The sequence below is a fragment of the Thamnophis sirtalis genome, unplaced genomic scaffold, assembly GCF_051295495.1.
Source record: "Thamnophis sirtalis isolate CommonGarterSnake01/CBP01778 unplaced genomic scaffold, rThaSir2_p1.2 scaffold_15, whole genome shotgun sequence".
NCBI lineage: Eukaryota > Metazoa > Chordata > Lepidosauria > Squamata > Natricidae > Thamnophis > Thamnophis sirtalis.
Window position 1 is genome coordinate 42256613 of NW_028261395.1, and position 24953 is coordinate 42281565.

Below are 24953 nucleotides of genomic sequence, written 5' to 3' on the forward strand. Positions count from 1 at the left end.
AAGATACAACACTTAGTGATAGTTATAGGATATTAAATAAGCAATCAAACCATACTAGGAATCTAAATAAAACAATCTAAATCGTAAAGATACAAGCAACAAGGCTATAGTCGTAAGTAGGAGGAGACAGGTAATAGGAAGGATGAGAAGAAGAATAGTAATACAGTCTTAGTAAATAGTTTGACAGTGTTGTGGGGATTAGTTTAGCAGAGTGACGGAAAGTGGGGGGAAACTGTCCTTGTTGTTTTATATTTTAGATATAGATTTGCATCAGGCCCATATCTAGGTTGGACAAAAAGCACAATGTATGCTTAAAACTGGTTAGTTTTCACTTCAATTGAGGTGTGTGTGTTGGCTGAGTTGGGTTTTATGGTGGAGTGGGTTACTACAAATCCAGAATGTAGGTTAATCCAGTAATAAGGAAATACATTATGCAATACCTATCAGCATGTATGAAATAATTAAGACCAGTGTCACAATTTTGTCTTAAGACCTTCCTTCCTTCCTTCCTTCCTTCCTTCCTTCCTTCCTTCCTTCCTTCCTTCCTTCCTTCCTTCCTTCCTTCCATTCATCCATCCATCCATCCATCCTTCCTTCCCTTTTAGGACTAGAAATAAGAAGGAGTTTTCTGACAGGACAATTAATTAATGGCTTGCCTTCAGTAGTTGTGGATTCTCCGTGATTGGACGTTTTCAAGAAGAGATTGGACGGTCATTTGTCTAGGATGGTCTAGGGTCTCCTGCTTGAGCAAGGGGTTGGACTAGATGACCTTCGATGTCCTGTCCAACTCTATTATTCAGTTATTTAATTCCTTCCTCCCTCCCTCCTCTCCTACCCTCCCTCCTCTCCTACCTTCCCTCCTCTTCCCTCTTTCCTCCTTTCTCCTCTCTTCCCCCCTCTTTCCCTCTCTCCTCTCCTCCCTTCCCTTCCCCTCTCCTCTCTTCTCCTCTCTTCCCCTCTCTCCTCTTCCCTCTCTCCTTTCTCCTCCCTTCTCTCCTCCGCTCTCTTTCCCTCTCTCCTCTCCTCTCCTCTCCTCCCTTCCCCTCTCCTCTCTTCCCTCTTTCCTCTTCCCTCTCTCCTTTCTCCTCCCTTCTCTTCTCTTCTCTCCTCCCCTCTCTTTCCCTCTCTCCTCTCGTCTCTTCTCCTCTTCCCTCTCTCCTCTCCTTTCTCCCCCCTTCTCTTCTCTTCTCCCCTCCCTTCCCCTCTCCTCTCTTCTCTTCCCCTCTTCCCTCTCTCCTTTCTCCTCCCTTCTCTTCTCTTCTCCCCTCCCCTCTTTCCCTCTCTCCTCTCGTCTCTTCCCCTCTTGTCTCTTCTTCTCTCTTCCCCTCTTTCCCCTTCCCTCCCTTCTCTTCTCCCCTCCCTTCTCTCTTCTCTCTCTCCTCTCCTCTCTCCTCTCCTCCCTCCCTCCTCTCCTCCCTTCCCCCTCTCCTCCCTTCCCTTCCCTTCTCCCCCCTCCCCTTCAAACTGCCTAGACTCTCTATAGTCCAACCTGAACAAGACATTAAAGCAAAGCTGAATTTCTTTTGGCCTTGTTGACGGTTGGTGGGTTGCAAACCTTGATGAGCCCCCGTGATAAAAATAAATGGCCCCTTCCCTCTTCCCCCCCCCCATGCCTTCCTGATTCCCTTTGTTTGCTCTCCTTGATGTTTTATGTGGCCCTGTTTTTATTGCCTTCCAGACAAGAGAACAAGAAAAAACTGGCTGGGATCTTTGGGTTTGAAGCGGAGCACGAGAGAGATGTGACTACAGACAAAATACTCCAATATATCCCTGCCAAGGTGAGTCGCTTTGGGGGGGGCTGGATGTGCAATTCTCCTCCAAGAGCCAAGGTGGCGCAGTGGTTAAATGCAGCACTGCAGGCTACTGCTAGATCAGCAGTTCAGCGGTTCAAATCTCACCGGCTCAGGGTTGACTCAGCCTTCCATCCTTCCGAGGTGGGTAAAATGAGGACCCAGATTGTTGGGGGCAATAGGCTGACTCTCTGTAAACCGCTTAGAGAGGCCTGAAAGGCCTATGAAGCGGTATATAAGTCTACTGCTATTGCTATTGCTATTGCTATCTCCCCCTTTGTCCCCAGTGGGTGAATCCCTACACAATACACGGGGCTAATGCAAGGTGGGATGCTTTCGAATTCAGCACCGGTCCTTTCCAGGCAGCCTGTGGCAGGGGATGATGGAAGCTGTCCTCCTTACCATTTGGAGGTTACAGAACAGGGGGGAACCTCTGGCTTTGATGCCCCTGGAGATATAAACCATGAAACACCCGGTCGTTTTTTGCTTCTTGATGACCTCCCCAAAACAACTATTGTTATCTCCAGTGGCTTCTGATCCATTTCTGAAAGATTGGAAAAAGAAAGAAAGGAAAGAAAGAAACGGAGAAGAAAGAAAGGGAAAAAAGGAAGGAAGGAAGAGACAGAGACAGAAAAAAGAAAGAAAAGAAAAAGAAAAAGTGAGACAGAGACAGAGAGAAACACAGAGAGAGAGAGAGAGAGAGAGAAAGAAAGAAAGAAAGAAAGAAAGAAAGAAAGAAAGAAAAAAAGAGAGTCAGAGAAGAAAGAAAGAAATGAAAAGAAAGAAAAGGAAAAGGAAAAGTGAGACAGAGACAGAGAGAAACACAGAGAGAGAGAGAGAGAAAGAAAGAAAAAGAGAGACAGAGAAGAAAGAAAGAAATGAAAAGAAAGAAAAGGAAAAGGAAAAGTGAGACAGAGAGAAAGAGAAAAAGAGAGAGAAAGAAACAGAAAGAAAAGAAAGAAAAAAGAGACAGAGAGAAGAAAAGAAGGAAAAAGAAAAAGAAAAAGAGAGTCAGACAGAATCAGAAAGAGAGAAAGAGACAGAGAGAAAAAGGAAGGAAGGGAAGGAAAAGAAGGGAAGGAAAGAAAGAAAGAAAAAGAGACAGAAACAGAGAAACAGAGAGAGAAAGGAAGGAAGGATGAGAGAGAAAGATGGACAGAAAAAGAAAGGAAGGAAAGAAAGAAAAGAGATAAAAGAAAGGAAGAAAGAAAAGAAAAAGAGAGAAACAGAAACAGAGAAAGGAAAAGAAAGAGAGGGAGAAAGAAAGAGAGAAAAAGGGAGACAAAGAAAAGAAGAAAGAGAGAGAGAGTCAGACAGAAACAGAAAGAGAGAACAAAAGAGAGAAAGAGAAAGAGAGACAGAGAAAAAGGAAGGAAGGAAAAGAAGGGAAGGAAAGAAAGAAAAAGAGAGACAGAGAAGAAAAGAAGGAAAGATAGAAAGAAAAAGAGAGAGTCAGACAGAAACAGAAAGAGAGAAAGAAAGAGACAGACAGAGAAAAAGGAAGGAAGGAAAAGAAGGGAAGGAAAGAAAGAAAAAGAGAGACAGAAAGAGAGAAACAGAGAGAAAGGAAAAAGAGAGAGGGAGAAAGAAAGAGAGAGAGTGGGAGAAAGAAAGAAAGAGAGAGAAAGAAAAAGAAAGAAAAAGAAAGAAAGAAAGATAAATGCACACCCATGGACACTTCTCTCTCTCTCCCATTTCCTGTAATTTCCCAGGGAAAATGCAACCCAATTGCTGCCCACACAAGGCATTGTAGACGCATAAGATCAGCTCTTCTCCCGAAACTATACTTATCCAAATGAACCAGCCCACAATCCGCCTCTTAGAACGAAAATCCCAAATAGGGACCAGCACCCGTCTTCCTGGTTCTCACGCTGGGCTTTTTTTTTCCCCCATGGGTGGCGACGTGAAATACGGATCGTCCCTGATCCGTAGAGCCGGAGTTCTTTGCCAAAGGCACACAAAAACATTTTATGGATTAGCTTGTCTCGTTTTAATGCAGGGCTGCAGGTGAGGCCTTTCCCCACCTTGCCAGAAGCCATAAATGCTCTTATTTTCAAGTAGTAGTGTTTTTCAAACTTGGTTGCTTTAAGATGGCTGGACTTCAACTCCCAGAATTTCCTAGGGTAGGGCTCAGCAAACTGCGGCTCCGGAGCCGCATGTGGCTCTTTCCTCCCTCTGCTGCGGCTCTGTCACCGGTCACAATTTTGAGAGGAGCTTTCGTTAGGGGGAGCGGGGGGAGAGAAGCACAGTGTGCCAGGAGAAGACTCTATGGCAAGGGGAGGGTTTTCCAGTTGTCTCCACAATTGATAGGGCTTTCGGTTATGACAGGTAGAGGTAAAAGTACGCTGCGCTAGGAGGAGACTCTATGGTAGGGGAACTGAACTTCCGGTCAAGTGGCAAAGATTAAAAAAAACTCTGCTGTAAAACAACACACATACATGCACACACAAACTCACACACACCCCCAATCTGCCAGTACTTGTAAGTCCTAAGAGGGAAATCTGCTTTTTGAAGGGTGCATAAATTCCACGGGCCAGGATGGAGGCATCATTCCTAAACCGTCCACACAATTCTCATTCTTGTAATTTTTAACTGGGCAAAACAGCCCACTGCGGGGCAACGATGTTTGAACCGTAGTACTTCGATTGGCTAACTTACAAAATGCATCCACAATCTGGGACACAAAACTCGGTGGAATTGAAATTTGGCGAATTGTAGAGTTTCTCCGAACTTTATAGTTAGCACCATCTTAACTTTCCTCTCTCAAAGAAGCCGTCTAATACTAAACTAGCATTTGTTATTTTCTATTAGTTTAACTATATATATAAAAATGGCTGTGTGTGTGTGTTTGTGTGTGTGTGTTCCAGCATAACTCTGGAGCGTCTCGAGCAATTTTAACCAAACTTGGTATGCAGATGACTTACTCTCTGGAAACAAATACTCTGGGGGTAAGACACCCCTAACACCCCTTGGTGTCTGTATATGTGTCTGTGTGTGTGTGTTCCAGCATAACTCTGGAACGCCTGGGCTGCTAAAATGAAAAGGAATGAATTATATCTGTAGTGTCAAATCACAGTACTTTTAACAGTGATAGTGTGCCGAGGTGGCACAGTGGTTAAATGCAGCACTGCAGGCTACTTCAGCTGACTGCAGATCTGCAGTTCAGCTGTTCAAATCTCACCGGCTCAGGGTTGACTCAGCCTTCCATCCTTCCGAGGTGGGTAAAATGAGGACCCGGATTGTTGTTGGGGGCGATATGCTGACTCTGTAAACCGCTTAGAGAGGGCTGAAAGCCCTATGAAGCGGTATATAAGTCTAACTGCTATTGCTATAGTGTGCATTTTGGATTCAGCTTCTGTTAAGATACAGCCTGTTGTTCCTTAAAATGACTTCTACTGTACAGCACAGTGGAGTTGCCATGGTAATGGCTTCGCAGTACTCCACGGGGGGGGGGGGGCTCTCTCTGGTAAGGGGGATTTGTTCCGGGCAACGGCCAGGTTATCAGCTAGTAATATATAATACAAAAGTACAAAAGAAAATAGTAAGTAAATAGGGGAGGGAAAAGGGGAAGGACAAGGGGAAGAAAGAAAGAAAAGATGCTGAATTCCAACTCTCTCTGGTGCAGTAGAATAAGATAATAACATCACGCCTCAACTTTTTTACTTTTACATAATCATATAAACTAGCCATTTCTGTAGCAACAAACCTATCTAATCGGTAAAACCCAAAATCAAAGTTTCATCCCCCCCACACCTCAAGCACAAAGTCCAGAAATGGTTTCCAAGCAAAAAGCAAAAAGTAATTGGTTTTCTTTGATCAAAGCAATTGATTTGGCCATTTCTGCTATCTCCATAGTTACTAAACTACCTCTGTTGGCTTGAAGGGGTTGTGAAACGCCACGCGTCGTTGGTTCTCAGCCATGTTTGAAGGCTGAGCATGTTCTCTAACCCCTGTGAATTAACGGGTAGTCCTCCAGTTACGACCGTAAGCGCGACCAGAACTTTCATGGCTAAGCATGGCGTTTGTTAAGGGAGTCAAGCCCAATTGTTATGACCTTTTATTGCCACGGTTGTTAAGCAAACCATTGCAGGCGTTAAGTGAATCATATGGTCGTTAAGCGAATCTGGCTTAATCTTGGCTTATTGGAAGCTGACTGGGAAGGATGCAGAGGGTGATTAGATGACCTGGATCTCTTGGTTGCCAAATGCCAAAATATTGATTATGTGACTTTGGGAATACTATTATAAGTCCCCCCTTTTTTTCCCCCCCAGTGACGCTGTAACTTCAAATAGTCACGAAATGAACAATTGTAAGTTGAGGACTACTTCCGTTTGAGAAATCATGGCTTGATGCCAGGTGTCATTCTCTATTTGAAAATCGTATTTGTTTATCAGAATAGAAGATATAAAGAAAATAGAAATAATGGGAGACAGGAAGGAAAAGGGGAAAGGAAAGAGTGGTGTAAAAAGAAAGAAAGAAAGAAAGAAAGAAAGAAAGAAAGAAAGAAAGAAAGAAAGAAAGAAAGAAAGAAAGAAAGAAAGAAAGAAATATTATCCAGTCAAAGATAATAAAACTATGACCTCAACTATTTTTTTTTTGCTTTTAGACAATCATATATAGTAGCCATTTCTGTAACAACAAACCTATCTTATCAGCAAAACCAGAATCAAAGCATCCTTCTTACCATCCCAAGCACGAAAATCAGAAGCCATGTCCAAATTAAAAACAAAATTAAGTATCTTCTTTCCTTTAGCTAAAACAGTTAATTTAACCATTTCTATCTGGAATAACAAAGTTGGAAAGGACCTTGGAGTTCTTCTAGTCCAACCCCCTTGCTTAGGCGGGAAACCCTACACCACTTCAGATAAATGTTTATCCAACATCTTCTTAAAAACGCCCAGTGTTGGAGCATTCACAACTTCTGGAGGCAACTTCTGTTCCACTGGTTAATTGTTCTCACTGTCAGGAAATTTCTCCTCAGTTCTAGGTTGCTTTTCTCCTTGATTAGTTTCCACTCATTGCTTCTTGTCCTGCCCTCAGGTGCCTTGGAGAATAGCTTGACTCCCTCTTCTTTGTGGCAACCACTGAGATATTGGAAGACTGCTATCATGTCTCCCCTAGTCTTTCTTTTCATTAAACTAGACGTACCCAGTTCCTTCAACCGTTCTTCATATATGTTTTAGCCTCCAGTCCCCTAATCCTCTTTGTGGCTCTTCTCTGCACTCTTCCTAGAGTCTCCACATCTTTTTTACATCATGGAAACCAAAACTGGATGCCGTATTCCAAGTGTGACCTTCCCAAGGCCTTATAAAATGGTATCAACGCTTCACCTGATCTTGATTCTTTCCCTCTGTTGATGCCGCCTAGAACTGTGTTGGCTTTTGTGGCAGCTGCTGCACACAGCTGGCTCCTATTTAAACGGTTGTCCACTAGGACTCCAAGATCCCTTCTCACAGTTACTTCTATTGAGCCAGGTACCACCTATACTGTCCCTGTGCATTTTGTTTTTCTTGCCCAAATGTAGAACTGTACTTTTTCCACCCTTGAATTTCATTTTGTGAGATAGTGCCCAATGTTCAACTTTGTCAAGATGCTTCTGTATCTTAAGCCCGTCTTCCGGAGTGTTGGCTATCTCTCTCTCTCTCTCTCTCTCTCTCTCTCTCTCTGGCCGTGGGAAAGAATATACATTACTGTTTATGCCTGTTAATCTTTATAAACTATCACTGTTTATATGAAGACAATTTCCACTCTCTCAAAATGCCGTGTGTCGGAGCTTGGAGAGGATTTTTTAAAAAAGAAAAGAAAGTTTCTTTTCACAATCCCATCCTGCTTCGCACACACCCTGAGTAAATAATGAGCGAGGGAAGCACCCAACAAATAGCACCTTCCTATCCTTTGATTTTTGTTGTTATTATTTTTTCCCATCACCTTCATTTATGACGCAACGGGCCCGTCCAAAGGTGACATCCACCTCGCCTGGCGCCAATTCCTAGTGATTAAACCCACAGTCACTCCGAAGCCATTGCATTCCTTTCCTGGAGTTTAACTTTTAACTTGCCTCGCCTTCCTAGGAAACGAAGCCGAACATGTCCTTGCAAGTCATACCTGGTCAGCCCCAGACGAGAAAGCAAATTTCGGAAAGGGAAACTGAATTAAAAAGCACTCGGAAAGTATCCCATTGATCCAAATACCAAATAGATTTAACACATCTAGATTTCCCAGCGGGTGGACGCTGGGGAAAAAAGTGAAATCAGTAAATTATCCTTCCCTTTTACAGACGTGTGCGGCATACACACACACACACAGGTAGGAGAGAGGAGAGAAATGATAGATGATAGATAGATAGATAGATAGATAGATAGATAGATAGATAGATAGATAGATAGATAGATAGATAGATAGATATAGGAGAGAGAAGATAGATAGATAGATAGATAGATAGATAGATAGATAGATAGATAGATAGATAGATAGATAGATAGATAGATAGATAGATGGATATAGGAGAGAGAAGATAGATAGATAGATGATAGATAGATAGATAGATAGATAGATAGATAGATAGATAGATAGATAGATAGATAGATAGATGATAGATAGATATAGGGGAGAAGATAGATAGATAGATAGATAGATAGATAGATAGATAGATAGATAGATAGATAGAGAGAGAGAGAGAGATAGGAGAGAGGATAGGTAGATAGATAGAAAGATAGAGATAGATAGATAGATAGATAGATAGATAGATAGATAGATAGATAGATAGATAGATAGATAGATAGATATAGGAGAGAGAAGATAGATAAATAGATAGATAGATATAGGAGAGAGAAGATAGATAGATAGATAGATAGATAGATAGATAGATAGATAGATAGATAGATAGATGATAGATAGATAGATGATAGATAGATAGATAGATATAGGAGAGAGAAGATAGATAGATATAGGAGAAGATAGATAGATAGATAGATAGATAGATAGATAGATATAGGAGAGAGAAGATAGATAGATAGATAGATAGATAGATAGATAGATAGATGATAGATAGATAGAGGAAAGAGAAGATAGATAGAGAGAGAGAGATAGACAGATAGATAGATAGATAGATAGATATAGGAGAGAGTAGATAGATAGATAGATAGATAGATAGATAGATAGATAGATAGATAGATGATAGATAGATAGATAGATAGATAGATGTAGGAGAGAGAAGAGAGAGAGAGAGAGAGTAGATAGATAGATAGATAGATAGATAGATAGATAGATAGATAGATAGATATAGGAGAGAGAAGATAGAGAGAGGGGGGGAGAGAGAAGAGAGAGATAATAGACAGACAAACAGACAGACAGGTAGAGAGAAAGAGAGAAGAGAATGATGGTAGGTAGGTATGAGAGAGAAGAGAGAGGTGATAGACACAGACAAACAGACAGATAGACAAAAGAAGAGAGAGAGATGATAGGTAGGTATGAGAGAGAAGAGGTGATAGATAGACACAGACAGACAGACGGACGAGAGAAGAGAGAGATGATAGGTAGGTATGAGAGAGAAGAGAGAGGTGATAGATATAATTAGGCAGACAGACAGACAGACAGATAGAGAGATAGATAGACAGATAGATGAAAGAGCAGTTTAAGCTAAATGTTATGCTAACCAAATCCTTCTGTTAACCATCTGTTATTGTATTTGTCGCGTAGAAAGTCCACAAATGGTTTCCAGTCTTTTATAAAAAAGAAATTCTTTCCTGTTTTGTATTTTCCCTTTTATAACAAAGTAAACTTACTTAAAAGGGAAAAAAAAGTTTACATTGAGAGCGGGGTGGTGTACAAATAGGACGAGCTGACTTCTTTTTCCTTTTCATTACACATCCTAGTTAAATGTGGTTGCAAAAATCGACAATTCTCTGTTTCTTCTTGTTTTCAGTGCAGGGAGGGAGGATGTTTTGCAAGGTTTGACGCCCCCCCCTCCCCCAAGGTAGAGAAAGGTCAGGGAATTAGAGGCTGCAATTCGCCTTGGCAGGGAGGGAGGATGGGATTTGGAGTTGCAAAGGTGCTTTGGTGTACAGAGAGTGTGGGAAGCCTGCTTCAACACACCCCTCCCCCCCTTAGCCACAGATGAGGTCATAGGCGTGAATTCCTGAGTAAGATACCACTATAGTGTGAATAATTTGCCATCATTAAAGCTTCCAGCGAGCTAGGAGAATAAATAGACCTAACCGATACTGGAAAATCCCTCTTTTGTTCTTGGCTCTCTGCATAGATTAAAAAAAAGCAAGGAAAATGGGGCAAAAGAATATTTTCCTAATTCATCTTCTACATCATCTTCTCTCTGTCATTCTCTCTCTCTCTGTCCTCTCTCTGTATCTCTGTCTCTGTAACTCTCTTTCTCTGTATCTCTCTCTGTCATTTTCTCTCTGGATCTCTCTCTCTCTCTCTGTACTCTCTGTCATTCTCTCTCTCTCTTTCTCTCTTCCTCTCTCTCTGTCATTTTTTCTCTCTGTATCTCTCTCTCTCTGTATCTCCCTCTCTCTCTCTGTATCTCTCTCTCTCTCTGTATCTCTCTGTCATTCTCTCTCTCTGTACCTCTCTTTCAGTCATTCTCTCTGTATCTCTTTCTCTCTCTCTTTCTCTGTATCTCTGTAACTCTCTTTCTCTCTCTGTCATTTTCTCTCTGTCTCTATCTCTCTGTGTGAAAATCTATGAAAACATTATATATATATATATATATATACATATACATATACATATACACATACACATACACATACACATACACATACACATACACATACACATACACATACACATACACATACACATACACATACACATACACATACACATACACATATACATATACATATACATATACATATACATATATATATATATATATTGTATTTGTGCTGATAAATAAATAAAGGGAGACTAGTATAGATCTATTTCAAGCTATTTAGCTCTCATCAGCTAGCCATACCCTTACTGGGATTCGAACCTGGGCTATATTACATACTAGGCAGACATCTTAGCCATTAGGCCACAGGCTCTTATCCGTTATCAGCCAAGCCAGGGTGAAAGGTATCTATTAGATTTTTACAACCCCCGGTATGCCCAAATATGGGAGGAAGATCACTACTTCCATTCTCTGTCCTTCGGCTCGTCACAAGAGACCATCCAGGCAGAAACCCAATATTTTTACTATTGCCTTTTTGTTACATTTTGTTGTATTTGTGCTGATAAATAAATAAAGGGAGACTAGTATAGATCTATTTCAAGCTATTTAGCTCTCATCAGCTAGCCATACCCTTAAAAATCTAATAGATACCTTTCACCCTGGCTTGGCTGATAATGGATAAGAGCCTGTGGCCTAATGGCTAAGATGTCTGCCTAGTATGTAATATAGCCCAGGTTCAAATCCCAGTAAGGGTATGTGTGTGTGTGTGTGTATGTGTATGTGTGTATGTGTATGTATATGTATATGTATATGTATATGTATATATGTATGTCTGTCTGTATCTCTCTGTCTGTATCTCTCTCTTATCTCTCTCTGTCATTTTCTCTCTGTATCTCTTTCTCTCTCTCTCTCTGTATCTCTCTGTATATCTCTCTGTCATTCTCTCTCTCTGTATCTCTCTCTCTGTGTATCTCTCTCTGTGTCATTCTCTCTTTTTATCTCGTTCTCTGTATCTCTCTCTCTGTGTATCTGTCATTCTCTGGGTATCTCTCTTTCTCTCAGTATCTCTCTCTTTCTCTGTATCTCTGTCATTTTCTCTCCGTCTGTATCTCTCTCTTATCTCTGTTATTTTCTCTCTCTCTCTCTCTCTTTATCTCTCTTTCTGTATCTTTCTCTTATCTCTCTCTGTTATTTTCTCTCTGTATCTCTCTCTGTATATGTCTGTATCTATCTGTATCTTTCTCTCTCTGTCATTCTCTCTCTCTCTCTCTCTCTCTTTCTCTGTATCTCTTTCTGTCATTTTATCTCTGTATCTATCTATCTATCTATCTATCTATCTATCTATCTATCTATTTATCTATCTATATCATTCCCCCTCTCTCTCTGGAAACCTTTAATAGTATGAAATTAGTTGAAAAAAATGGCCTTTGAGGTGCCCCAGGGGCATACTTCGCAGGGCTGGTGTTTGCCTAGGAGTCAGAGGCCCCCCTCCCCCTTCTGCAGGCTTATAAAACTCCACGCTAAAATAATGTTTTGGCTCACGACACGTGAGGGGTTTTTTTTTTTGTTTTGTTTCCAGAATGAGTCATATTGTCTTCATGATCATATGGAAAGATGGCTGGGGGTGTGGGCATCGTGCCCCCGCTAAGTTTTGGGGCAGGCCTGGTGTTCTCGCCACCACGAGACATTTAAAGGGAAAAGGCACCCCTGCGGGGTTATTATTATTATATTAAATCCATTTCTTTCCAGCAAACCCTCAAACGTGTAGGCGAACGCAAAACTCCCTGGGCAAATCCTTAATTTCTGGATTTCGGATCAGGAGGTATCATCCATTTCATTTCAATCCTGTCCAACTAGGTTTTAGTGAGCCTAATGAAATGATGTTGCGTCACGGATTAGTTCAAGCAGGTCTGTGCTGAATTTTACCGGCTCGGGAACCTGGGAAAGACGAAAATCTGGTTGCCTTGCAAAGAAGGGAGGGTGTCCCTAATTAAAGGCGGAGGTGTGGCTGTCCTTGACGATGTATGAAAGGGTGGTGTGAGAGAAAGTGGAAAGGAGAAGGAGGAGAATGAAAAAAAAAAAAGGATTTCCCAGGCCTTCCTTTCCACGTTCCTTCTAGCTAGCAAAATCTGGAGTGATTTGCCAAACGAGGCACGCATGTTGCTAAATGCAACTGTTTTTTTTTATTGAAAAGTTTTAATAAATTTTACAAATATTTCCCCTTCTCTTCCCTCCCCTCATCCCAACCCTCCTCCCCCTCCAACCCTCCCTCCCCCCAACTTCCCAGAGCAAAATACAGAGTATAAACATTTAACAATCATACACTAACATAAACTAACTATAGCATCCTACCTCCCTCTTGTACTTTAACTCCCCTTTTATCAAACTAAATTTAGATAAATTATAACATTCCTTGTTCATTCATAAGCTAATTGAAATTTCTTAGTCCGATATTTATTTTGAATGTAATCAATCCATCTTCTCCATTCCGATTTATATTTCTCATCTGAATGGTCCTTCAAATATGCTGAGATTTTGGCCATCTCTGCTAAATTTACTACTTTTAACGTCCATTCTTGAACAGTAGGCAATTCTTCCTTCTTCCAGTACTGCGCCACCAACAATCTTGCTGCCGTTAGTCAATGCAACTATTGAATGCAGAAGATTGGTCGAGGCACGGGAGGGAGGGGGCGAATGAAGGGGCTTTGAAAATGCAGGCTTGGGGCAGTGTCTATGGGGAGTATGGAGGTTGGGGGAGGGAAGGGAGCTAAAAGTGCTCCTGTATTAAATAAACCCCCTCCCCCCAATGCAAGGAGAGAAAGAGATTCTGCACCGCATAGACCATTGACCCATAGATGGGTGGGGTCCGGCTTCTTCTACTGCTGGTTCGCTCAGGGACACGCTATTTGTGCGCTTGATGCACGCTATGTACACATGTGTAGTAGGTTTTTAAAAATGCGCAGAAGCAAAAAACAAGATGGTGGCTCCTATGGTGCCACCGATAGAACCGGGTCGGGGGCGTGGCCAGCCGAGTTACTACCTACTCGGCCGAACTGGGCCGAACCGGTACGAACCCACCTCTGCCCATAGACCCATAACGCAAAAACGGCCTGCCCCCACGCGCATGTGATGCCCCCCCCCCATGCAATTATTTTAGCAACCAGTTGCTGGGTGGGGAAGGCCAAGGTGGGCATGGCCTACTCGGCCTCCTGCACCATGGCAGGTGGGGCAAGAATTTTCACCCTCCCTGGGGTCTGGATGCTTCCCTTGAGCCTCCAGGAAGGTGAAAACATCCTCCCCTGGGCTCCAGAGGCCCCCTGAAGCCCGGAAACAGGGCCTTTATCAGACTTCCGGAACTTTTGGCAGGTTTATTTTTCGCTCTCCCAGACTTACCAGGCATCCAAAACGGGCCACACGGAGACGCCTGGGACCAAAAACAGTCGTAAAGATGAGTTGGTCACCGATCATGTAGCTGTAGAGGTGCCTCAACGGTCATAAGGGTGGAAAAACGCCATAAGTTGCTTTTTTCAGTGCCCATGTCCCTTGGAATGGTCAGTAAACAAACTCTTGTAAGTCAGAGTAAGTGTAAGTGTTGTAAAGTGGAGATTTGTGATTCGCTTTTATACATGATAATTAAACTGAGTTGCTAATGTGGCAATAGAAGGACAATTAAGCATGGGTTAAAATATATGAAACATGGACATATATAGAACTTTTAAGATGATGAATAAAGTGAGATGTTTAACACTTGTTATTCTATATAGTAGATTAAGGGAATTGTAATGAACATTGAACAGTGAGTACTGCCATGTATAGACAATCTAACCCAAGATATGGAAAAATGGAGAGGGAACATGAAATACACCTTCAATGGGAAATTTAAAGACAGAACCACAAATTGGGGGCATATAAGGATGTATAATTATATAAATATAATTATGAGAATAGATGGGAATTGTAACTAGGTCTACATCTCAGCCAAAGTTAGGCTGGGGGTGGGGGGTGGTTTAAAAGCACTATGACTATATATGTATACTTTTTTGTTCTATTTTTTAAAAAAAGAAGGAGGAAGATATACGTTAAAATTAAATATGTATACTGAAAAGGAACTTTAAATACCATCAACATAAAATGGAGCTTGCTCAGAAGCTGAAATACACCAAGTAAATGAGATGAAGAGTGAGAAATAGAGGAGAGAGGTAAGGGAAGGAGAGAGTGATAGGAGAGAGGACAAGGAGGGGGGAAGAGGAGGAGAGAAAGGAGGAGTGGAAAGGGAAGAGAGGAGAAGGAGAGAGGAAGGGGAAGTTGGGAAGGGAAAGAGGACAGAGGGAAGAAAGGAGGTAGGGAGGGGGAGGAGAGAGGGAGAAAGAAGTGATGGATAAGGTACAAATACGTTGTATGGAGAGCAGAAGAGCCAATAATTGTTTTTGGGAGTTGATAGCAAGATGAATTGATGTAAACATTTAATAATACAACACGATGTTCACTATGCAATAGTATAGATGTGATTATATGTTATGAAAATGAAAACAAAAAAACTTTATATAAAAAAAACCCTGTTCTAAATCAAGGATTACCTTTATGGCAGAATAACTTGCTTTCCTGGTTAGAACAGGTACTCACGCAGAGAACAGGAACGGCGACTCACGCAGAGACAAAAGGGAATGAGATGCTTCTTCCTTTATAACTCTCCTGCGTCGACGTTTTCGCAGCCCTGTGAACCTTAAGTTAGAGCACAGATTCTATAATTAAAGGCTTGCTCCAGTAGGGAAAGTGGCACTCAATATTATAATTAACGGCTTATCCTTCGTAATTAGAAATAAAACTTTTTTTCGCAAGCTTAAAGTTTTTCTAGTGTCTGCGGCCAGCCTATGGAATATGTTCCACAGACAGTAATTTCCCACAGAGCATCTTGGGGGAGTGGGGGGGAATAGAGAGAAATCTTATTTTTAGCCCTTTGCTAAGTGCATATAACAGCTGGGTTCCCCCATTGTCCTAAGCTGCCAAAGTATTTCAACCCTTGCCTCCCAAATCTGGGTAAAATTCCCCAAAATTGTATAAAAGTGGTTTTCCGTTCCATAAGGCCATATGTTTTTCCGTGAAGCAAGTAAAAGGAGTTGTTTTAAAAGTTTGGAAAGCACTGTCTTAAACCAAATCTTTTTATTTATTTATTTTTATTTTATCAATTTCATATATACATTCACAATTATATGATCTCATAACTGTTATTAATAATATGTATTTATAACAATTTTTCCCTACAGTTGACAATATACTTGAAGATTGCTTTCTTACCATCCCATAGATCCATCTTATCTTACAACGGTCCTACTTCTTCTTCCCTCCCTCCCTCTTTCCTTCCCTCGTTTCTTCTCTCCTACTCTCCTTCCTTCCCTCCTTCCTTCCCTCCTTCCTTCCCTCCCTCCTTCCTTCCCTCCTTTCTTCTCTCCTTCTCTCCTTCCTTTCTCCCTTCCTTTCCTCCTTCCTTCCCCCCTTCCTTCTCTCCTACATTCCCTCCTTCCTTCCCTCCTTTCTTCTCTCCTTCTCTCCTTAAAACCAAATCTATTTAGTTATTTAAAGCATTTATATTGCTGTCCATTTTATAACAAACTCAGGCTGGCTCCCAATCAAAAAATTAAAATAATATAGGTAAAGGTTTCCCCTCGCACATACGTGCTAGTCTTTCCCAACTCTAGGGGGCAGTGCTCATCTCCGTTTCAAAGCCGAAGAGCCAGCGCTGTCCGAAGACGTTTCCTTGGTCATGTGGCCGGCATGACTCAACTCCCGAAGCCGCACAGAACGCTGTTCCCTTCCCACCAAAGGTGGTTCCTATTTTTCTACTTGCATTTTTAACGTGCTTTTGAACTGCTAGGTTGGCAGAAGCTGGGAAAAGTCACGGGAGCTCCCTCCGTTACGCGGCACTAGGGATTCGAACCGCCGAACTGCCGACCTTTCTGATTGAGAAGCTCAGTGTCTTAGCCACTGAGCCACAGCGTTCCCTATCGTAATATTAGGAACTACAATAAATTGTGACCAGAGTCACCTTGGATTGATTAAACTATGCTTTACTATTCCAAAATGCAAGCAGGAATTGCTGTGATAGAGGATGCCTCTCCCTATCCCTGCAGGTAGAAAGCTCCTTTTTCTCCCTGATATGCTTATTTTCTGCATGCAGGGATTTAGCAATAGCAATAGCAGTTAGACTTATATAGCGCTTCATAGGGCTTTCAGCCCTCTCTAAGCGGTTTACAGAGTCAGCATATCGCCCCCAACAACAATCCGGGTCCTCATTTTACCCACCTCAGAAGGATGGAAGGCTGAGTCAACCCTGAGCCGGTGAGATTTGAACAGCCGAACTGCAGAATTTCTTTGACCCAGTCTGGAGAAACACCCAATCCCCCCCCACCCCCGCGTTGCATCTTTCTGTTCGGTTGTGTTGTGACTTGCCCGCGTAATCTCTCTTTATCTTCCCCAGCCAGTGGCATCTGATCAATAGAACACTTAATCTCTGCTTTTTGGATTGCATCTTAATTGCCCTTTGGTGGGGCATCTTAATCGCTTGGCAGTCTCTATCTTCACTGGGGGGGAGAGGGGTTGGCTGACGCCGCAAGGAAGATTACGGCTTGTCCATGCGAGCGTTTCGGTGGACCGGAAAGGAAAGGGGGCTTGCTGATTTTTTGGGGTGGCCAGCTGGCGACGGGAGAAACGTGATGTATTGTGTGCAGAGATGGGATTGAAAAATGTTAGCAGTCGGCCAGAGGTGGTATTCAGCAGGTTCTGAACAGATCTGGAGAACTGGTGGTGGAAATTTTGAGTAGTTCGGAGAACCGGTAAATACCATCTCTGACTGGCCCCGCCCCCATCTTATCTCTGCCTCCTGAGTCCTTTTTATTTGGGAGGGAATGGGGATTTTGCAGTATCCTTCCCCTGGAGTGGAGAGGAATGGAGATTTTGCAGTATTCTTCCCCTGGAGTGGGGAGGGAATGGGGATTTTGCAGTATCCTTCCCCTGGAGTGGGGAGGGAATGGGGATTTTGCAGTATCCATCCTCTGGAGTGGGGAGGGAAAGGAGATTTTGCAGTATCCTTCCCCTGGAGTGGGGAGGGAATGGGGATTTTGCAGTATCCTTCCCCTGGAGTACGGAGGGAATGGGGATTTTGCAGTATCCTTCCCCTGGAGTGGGGAGGGAATGGAGATTTTGCAGTATCCTTCCCCTGGAATGCGGAAGAAATGGGGATTTTGCAGTATCCTTCCCCTGGAGTGGGGAGGGAATGGGGATTTTGCAGTATCCTTCTCCTGGAGTGGGGAGGGAATGGGGATTTTGCAGTATCCATCCTCTGGAGTGGGGAGGGAAAGGAGATTTTGCAGTATCCTTCCCCTGGAGTGGGGAGGGAATGGGGATTTTGCAGTATCCTTCTCCTGGAGTGGGGAGGGAATGGGGATTTTGCAGTATCCATCCTCTGGAGTGGGGAGGGAAAGGAGATTTTGCAGTATCCTTCCCCTGGAATGCGGAAGAAATGGGGATTTTGCAGTATCCTTCCCCTGGAGTGGGGAGGGAATGGGGATTTTGCAGTATCCTTCCCCTGGAGTGGGGAGGGAATGGGGATTTTGCAGTATCCATCCTCTGGAGTGGGGAGGGAAAGGAGATTTTGCAGTATCCTTCCCCTGGAGTGGGGAGGGAATGGGGATTTTGCAGTATCCTTCCCCTGGAGTGGGGAGGGAATGGGGATTTTGCAGTATCCATCCTCTGAAGTGAAGAGGGAATGGGGATTTTGCAGTATCCTTCCCCTGGGAGTGGGAAGGAAATGCCCACCAAGCCACACCCATGGAACTGGTAGTAAAAAAATTTGAATCCCAACACTGCAACCGGTTATCTGCCTGGTGCTGGGTGGCCATGGCCATTCGGGGGGCATGGCCTACTCGGCCTCCTGCACCATGGCGGAGGTGTGCATTTTCACCCTCCCCAGGCTCCAGAGCAATGGTGGGTTGCAGGCGGTACGCCCCGGTACAGGTGTATCGGAGGCTGCCCGGAGCACCAACTACCATTCTGCAGCGGTGCTCCGGAGGGCTCACCTGCCCACCCAAGCTCCTTACCATGTTTTAAAGCTGTCGCCGCTTCCGCCCCCATCTTATCTCTGCCTCCCGAGTCCCGTTGATCGAGAGGAAATGGGGATTTTGCAGTATCCTTCCCCCGGAGTGAAGAGGGAGTGAGGGAATGGGGATTTTGCAGTGGGGCCTTGTGGAAGCGTTGTTTGCAGCTACAACGCATGCGCGCACCACAAACCTGCATATGGGTGACACTGGGGCTGGAACGGAATCCGGAACTCACCACTGCTCCGGAGGCTTTCTTTGGGCCTCCGGGAGGCCGAAAACAGCCTCACCGAGGCTCCGGAGGCTGGAAATAGGCCTGCTTCCAGACTTCCAGGAGGCCCATTTTTCGCCCTTCCAGAACATCCGCGCGGCCCCTGCACTTACCTGGCGTGATGAATGGACCCCATGGAGACTCCTGGGAGGGGCTAGCCAATCCTTGCCACTACCGGTTCGGCGAACAAGATGTAAAATTAACATCCCATTCGCCCGAACTGGTCTGAACCGGCTGAATCCGATCCCTGGTTCTGTGCGATTCCAAAGCTTGCACACTTATGCAGGGACCGTCCCGGGGCTAAAAACAGGCCCTCCTTTTGCACTTTTGAGCGTTAAAATCTTCCCTCTGCTACGGTGTCCGGTTTCTGTGGCAGACAGCCTGGTGTGCTAAATTGAGCGCTAGAGAAGGGAACGAGTGGAGTTTGTAACGGGTCTCGGAGCATTCAGAGGCAATAATATCATATCCTCTGAGCACGCACAGATGATTTTTTTAATCATCGAGAGCATCCCTGTTACTTTATGCACGACGTGTTGGAGTCAGCACCGACTTCAATCACCCCCTTGAATTGTGGGGGAAATTTGCCACCTTCCAATCTCCCTCGGCTCCTGGTTATTTCTTGCTTGGGAAACAGTCCTCAAGTTACGACCACAACTGAGTTTAAAACGTCTATGGCTGAGCAAGACGTTAAGTGAGTAATACCTCAAGGCTGTGACTCTCTCTTCCTCTCTTTTTTCTGCTGCTTAATGGGATGCTGTTTAAAATAGAATAGAATGGAGAAGAATAGGAATAGGAAGAGAAGAGAATGTAGACAAAAGAGAATAGAATATAGAATGGAATGGAATGGAATATAGAAAGGAATAGAATGGAATAGGAATAGGAATAACAAGAGAAGAGGAGGGGAGAGAAGAGAATATAAAATAGAATATAGAATAGAATGGAATGGAATAGGAATAAGAAAAGAAGAGACAAGAAGAGAATGTAGAAGAGAAGAGAATATAGAATATAGAATAGAATGGAATGGAATGGAATATAGAATGAATAGAATGGAATGGAATATAGAATAGAATGGAATGGAATAGGAATAAGAAGAGAGGAGAGAAGAGAAGAGAATATAAAATAGAATATAGAATAGAATGGAATGGAATGGAATGGAATGGAATGGAATATAGAATGAATAGAATGGAATGGAATATAGAATGGAATGGAATAGGAATAAGAAGAGAGGAGAGAAGAGAAGAGAATATAAAATAGAATATAGAATAGAATGGAATGGAATAGAAATAAGAAAAGAGAAGAGAATGTAGAAGAGAATATGGAATAGAATATAGAATAGAATGGAATGGAATAGGAATAAAAAGAGAAGAGAAAAGAAAAGATAAAAGAGAATATAGAATAGAAGATAATATAGAATAGAATATAGAATAGAATAAAATAGAATAGAATAGAATAGTCCAACCCCCTGCTTAGGCAGAAAACCCTACCTCACTTCAGACAAAGGGTTACCTAACTTCTTAAAAACTTCCAGTGTGGGAGCATTCGTAACTTCTGGAGGGAAGTTGTTCCACTGATTAATTGTTTTAAATATCAGGACATTTCTCCTTAGTTCTAGGTTGCTTCTCTCCTTGGTTAGTTTTCACCCATTGCTTCTTTTCCTACCCTCAGGTGCTTTGGAGAATAGCTTGACTCCCTCTTCTTTGGGACAGCCCCTGAGATACTTCTATCATTTCTCCCCATGTCCTTCTTTTTATTAAACTAGACATACCCAATTTCAGCAATCGTTCTTCATATGTTTTAGCCTCCAGTCCCCTAATCCTCTTTGTTGCTCTTCTCTGCACTCTTTCTAGAGTCTCCACATCTTTTCTACATCATGGAGACCAAAACTGAATGCCGTATTCCAAGTGTGGCCTTATAAAGTGGTATCAACACTTCACGTGATCTTGATTCTCTCCCTCTGTTGATGCAGCCTAGAACTGTGTTGGCTTTTTTGGCAGCTGCTGAACACGGCTGGCTCCTATTTAAACGGTTGTCCACCAGGATTCCAAGTTCCCTCTTTTTTAATGCTGTTTAATGGAATGAATCCTTGGGGAAGGATGAATAGAGAAAAAAATAAGAATAGAGGAAAAATAAGAATAAATCACCTTCGCTGAATGAAACCCATTTCACTGGGAGGGGAGGGAAAAAAGCCAGGATTATTAATCTCCTGAATATCTGCCATGCCGTGTCTCAAAAACAGAGTTGTGTGAATTTGTACTGGCGGATGCCGCAACCCAGATGGTGAGTTTTTCGGCCTGCCACCTGATCCTGCACACTTTCGGGCTTCGGATTTAGTCCACGGCCCCGGGGCGAGTCGGCCTTGTGATGGGAAAAGAGCGAAGACAGCTGGGAGAGGCACTTCCCTTGCTAATTACGGGAGGGTTTTGTTTTCGGTTATTTTGAGTACGGCTGGAGAAAACCGACCCGGTCTGTTTCACTGGAATCAAAGAGAGGAGAGGGGGGAGGAGACCTGCATGTGAATGAAAAGAGACACGGGGAAACCAGAGCTTGGAAGAAATGTCCTTCTGGGTTCGACTCCAAGTGGGGAAAAAAGACACTGGAGACATGGAGGCTGCTTGGAAAGATGGTTTATTGGTGGACAGGACCACATGGCTTGAGTCCTGAACAGAAAAGGTGATCACATGCTTCAATGTTGGTGGAGAAGAAGAGAAGGAAGGATTGAGATGCTGAAAGTCCCTGGTTTTATGCCCTCTCTGGCTTTTGATCTTGATCTTGTATTCTGATTGGTTGTCAGACTCCCATGGGCGCATGCAGGGGCAACTCTCTAGGCTGCGTTTTGAATCCAGGTTTGGTTGAGCTCTCAGATGCCATGTGGCGAGTTGGGTAAAGCGCCAATATTATTATGCCTTAATCCCATACCCCCTGGAGCTGAAGTGGAGAACTCTTTATTATGTAAAGGGGCTAGCTTGGCCCTCTTAATGGCCCATTGACAAAGTGGGGGGATGGGCAGGAAGCTATTCTGTCTTTTAAAACATGTTTCTTCCCTTTTCGCATCCAGAGAAATATTCTGCCTTTTCAATATTTCCTAGGATATTTCATTTTTTCTGGGAGAGGGCTGGGTGATAACTTCCTACATTGTCTATCTGCAGGGGGGGGGGGGGGAAAGATCTGTAAAAGTAGTCCTTGAATTGCGACCACAATTATCCCGGGTACTTGTTATCATATGAGCTGAGGTGGTGCAGTGGGTAGAGTGCAGTACTGCAGCACTTCAGCTGACTGTTATCTGCAGTTCAGCGGTTCTAATCTCACCGGCTCAGGGTTGACTCAGCCTTCCATCCTTCCGAGGTGAGTAAAATGAGGACCCGGATTGTTGTTGGGGGCAATATGCTGACTCTGTAAACCGCTTAGAGTGGGCTGAAAGCCCTATGAAGCGGTATATAAGTCTAACTGCTATTGCTATATGTGGTGGAGATGTACGGAAGCAAGAAAATATTGGACGAAATTGGCTGGAAAAGACGATTAAGCAGCATATAGATTTAAAGCCAGATATATTTTTGTTAGGTATAATACCAGAAAGTTATGATAAAGGGGCTATATACTTAATGATAAAGTGGCTCAGTGGCTAAGATGCTGAGCTTGTCGATCAGAGAGGTCGGCGGTTCAACGGTTCAAATCCCTAGCGCCGTGTAATGGAGTGAGCACCCGTTCCTTGTCCCAGCTTCTGCCAACCTGGCAGTTCGAAAGAGTGTAGAAAAATAGGAACCACCTTTGGTGGGAAGGGAATAGCGTTCCGTGCGGCTTCGGGAATTGAGTCATGCCGGCCACATGACCACGGACGTCTTCGGACAGCGTTGGCTCTTCGGCTTTGAAACGGAGATGAGCACCGCCCCCTAGAGTCAACTAGCACATAGGTTCGAGGGGAAGCTTTACCTTACTGATGTTTTGGGGGTGGGGGAATCAAAACTGCCCATAATTAAAAGAAGCTGAATTTAGAAAATTGGTCATGTGCATTTGATGGTCCTTTCTTAGGACTAATTTCGGCTCTTTCTGGACTCTGGTAACTTTTCATTTTGAGTTAAATTAAGAGAGCGAGGCTGATTAATTTAAATATAGAGGAGATTGAAGCAGTGGTGAAAATCATTTTTTTTTACTACCGGTTCTGTGGGCCTGGCTTGGTGCGCATGGCAGGAGAAGAATGCTGCAAAATCCCCATTCCCTCCCCACTCCAGGGGAAGGATTCTGCAAAATCTCCATTCCCTCCCCACTCCAGGGGAAGGATAGTGTAAGATCCCCATTCCCTCCCCACTCCAGGGGAAGGATTCTGCAAAATCTCCATTCCCTCCTCATTCCAGGGGAAGGATACTGCAAAATCTCCATTCCCTCCCCACTCCAGGGGAAGGATAGTGTAAAATCTCCATTCCCTCCCCACTCCAGGGGAAGGATAGTGTAAGATCCCCATTCCCTCCCCACTCCAGGGGAAGGATTCTGCAAAATCTCCATTCCCTCCTCATTCCAGGGGAAGGATACTGCAAAATCTCCATTCCCTCCCCACTCCAGGGGAAGGATAGTGTAAAATCTCCATTCCCTCCCCACTCCAGGGGAAGGATAGTGTAAGATCCCCATTCCCTCCCCACTCCAGGGGAAGGATTCTGCAAAATCTCCATTCCCTCCTCATTCCAGGGGAAGGATACTGCAAAATCTCCATTCCCTCCCCACTCCAGGGGAAGGATAGTGTAAAATCTCCATTCCCTCCCAACTCCAGGGGAAGGATACTGCAAAATCCCCATTCCCTCCCCACTCCAGGGGAAGGATAGTGTAAGATCCCCATTCCCTCCCCACTCCAGGGGAAGGATACTGCAAAATCTCCATTCCCTCCTCATTCCAGGGGAAGGATACTGCAAAATCCCCATTCCCTCCCCACTCCAGGGGAAGGATAGTGTAAGATCCCCATTCCCTCCCCACTCCAGGGGAAGGATTCTGCAAAATCTCCATTCCCTCCTCATTCCAGGGGAAGGATACTGCAAAATCCCCATTCCCTCCTCACTCCAGGGGAAGGATTCTGCAAAATCCCCATTCCCTCCCCACTCCAGGGGAAGGATTCTGCAAAATCTCCATTCCCTCCCCACTCCAGGGGAAGGATATTGCAAAATCCCCATTCCCTCCCCACTCCAGGGGAAGGATAGTGTAAGATCCCCATTCCCTCCCCACTCCAGGGGAAGGATACTGCAAAATCTCCATTCCCTCCCCACTCCAGGGGAAGGATTCTGCAAAATCTCCATTCCCTCCTCATTCCAGGGGAAGGATACTGCAAAATCTCCATTCCCTCCTCATTCCAGGGGAAGGATACTGCAAAATCCCCATTCCCTCCCCACTCCAGGGGAAGGATACTGCAAAATCTCCATTCCCTCCCCACTCCAAGGGGAATGATATTGCAAAATCCCTATTCCCTCCCCACTCCAGGGGAAGGATAGTGTAAGATCCCCATTCCCTCCCCACTCCAGGTGAAGGATTCTGCAAAATCTCCATTCCCTCCTCATTCCAGGGGAAGGATACTGCAAAATCTCCATTCCCTCCCCACTCCAGGGGAAGGATAGTGTAAAATCTCCATTCCCTCCCAACTCCAGGGGAAGGATACTGCAAAATCCCCATTCCCTCCCCACTCCAGGGGAAGGATAGTGTAAGATCCCCATTCCCTCCCCACTCCAGGGGAAGGATACTGCAAAATCTCCATTCCCTCCTCATTCCAGGGGAAGGATACTGCAAAATCCCCATTCCCTCCCCACTCCAGGGGAAGGATAGTGTAAGATCCCCATTCCCTCCCCACTCCAGGGGAAGGATTCTGCAAAACCTCCATTCCCTCCTCATTCCAGGGGAAGGATACTGCAAAATCCCCATTCCCTCCCCACTCCAGGGGAAGGATTCTGCAAAATCCCCATTCCCTCCCCACTCCAGGGAAAGGATTCTGCAAAATCCCCATTCCCTCCCCACTCCAGGGGAAGGATATTGCAAAATCCCCATTCCCTCCCCACTCCAGGGGAAGGATAGTGTAAGATCCCCATTCCCTCCCCACTCCAGGGGAAGGATTCTGCAAAATCCCCATTCCCTCCCCACTCCAGGGGAAGGATTCTGCA

The 24953-nt window shown here is 44.1% G+C and overlaps 1 protein-coding gene across 1 annotated transcript in view; it reads left to right on the forward strand.

Annotated features, from left to right (window-relative positions):
* PLEKHN1 (pleckstrin homology domain containing N1) overlaps positions 1-24953 on the forward strand; it is a 60529-nt gene that overhangs the window by 6314 nt on the left and 29262 nt on the right. Inside the window, exon 2 of the mRNA XM_087702474.1 lies at positions 1679-1778. Within this exon, the coding sequence (XP_087558600.1) occupies positions 1679-1778 (100 nt within the window). The remainder of the gene's footprint in view (positions 1-1678; positions 1779-24953) is intronic.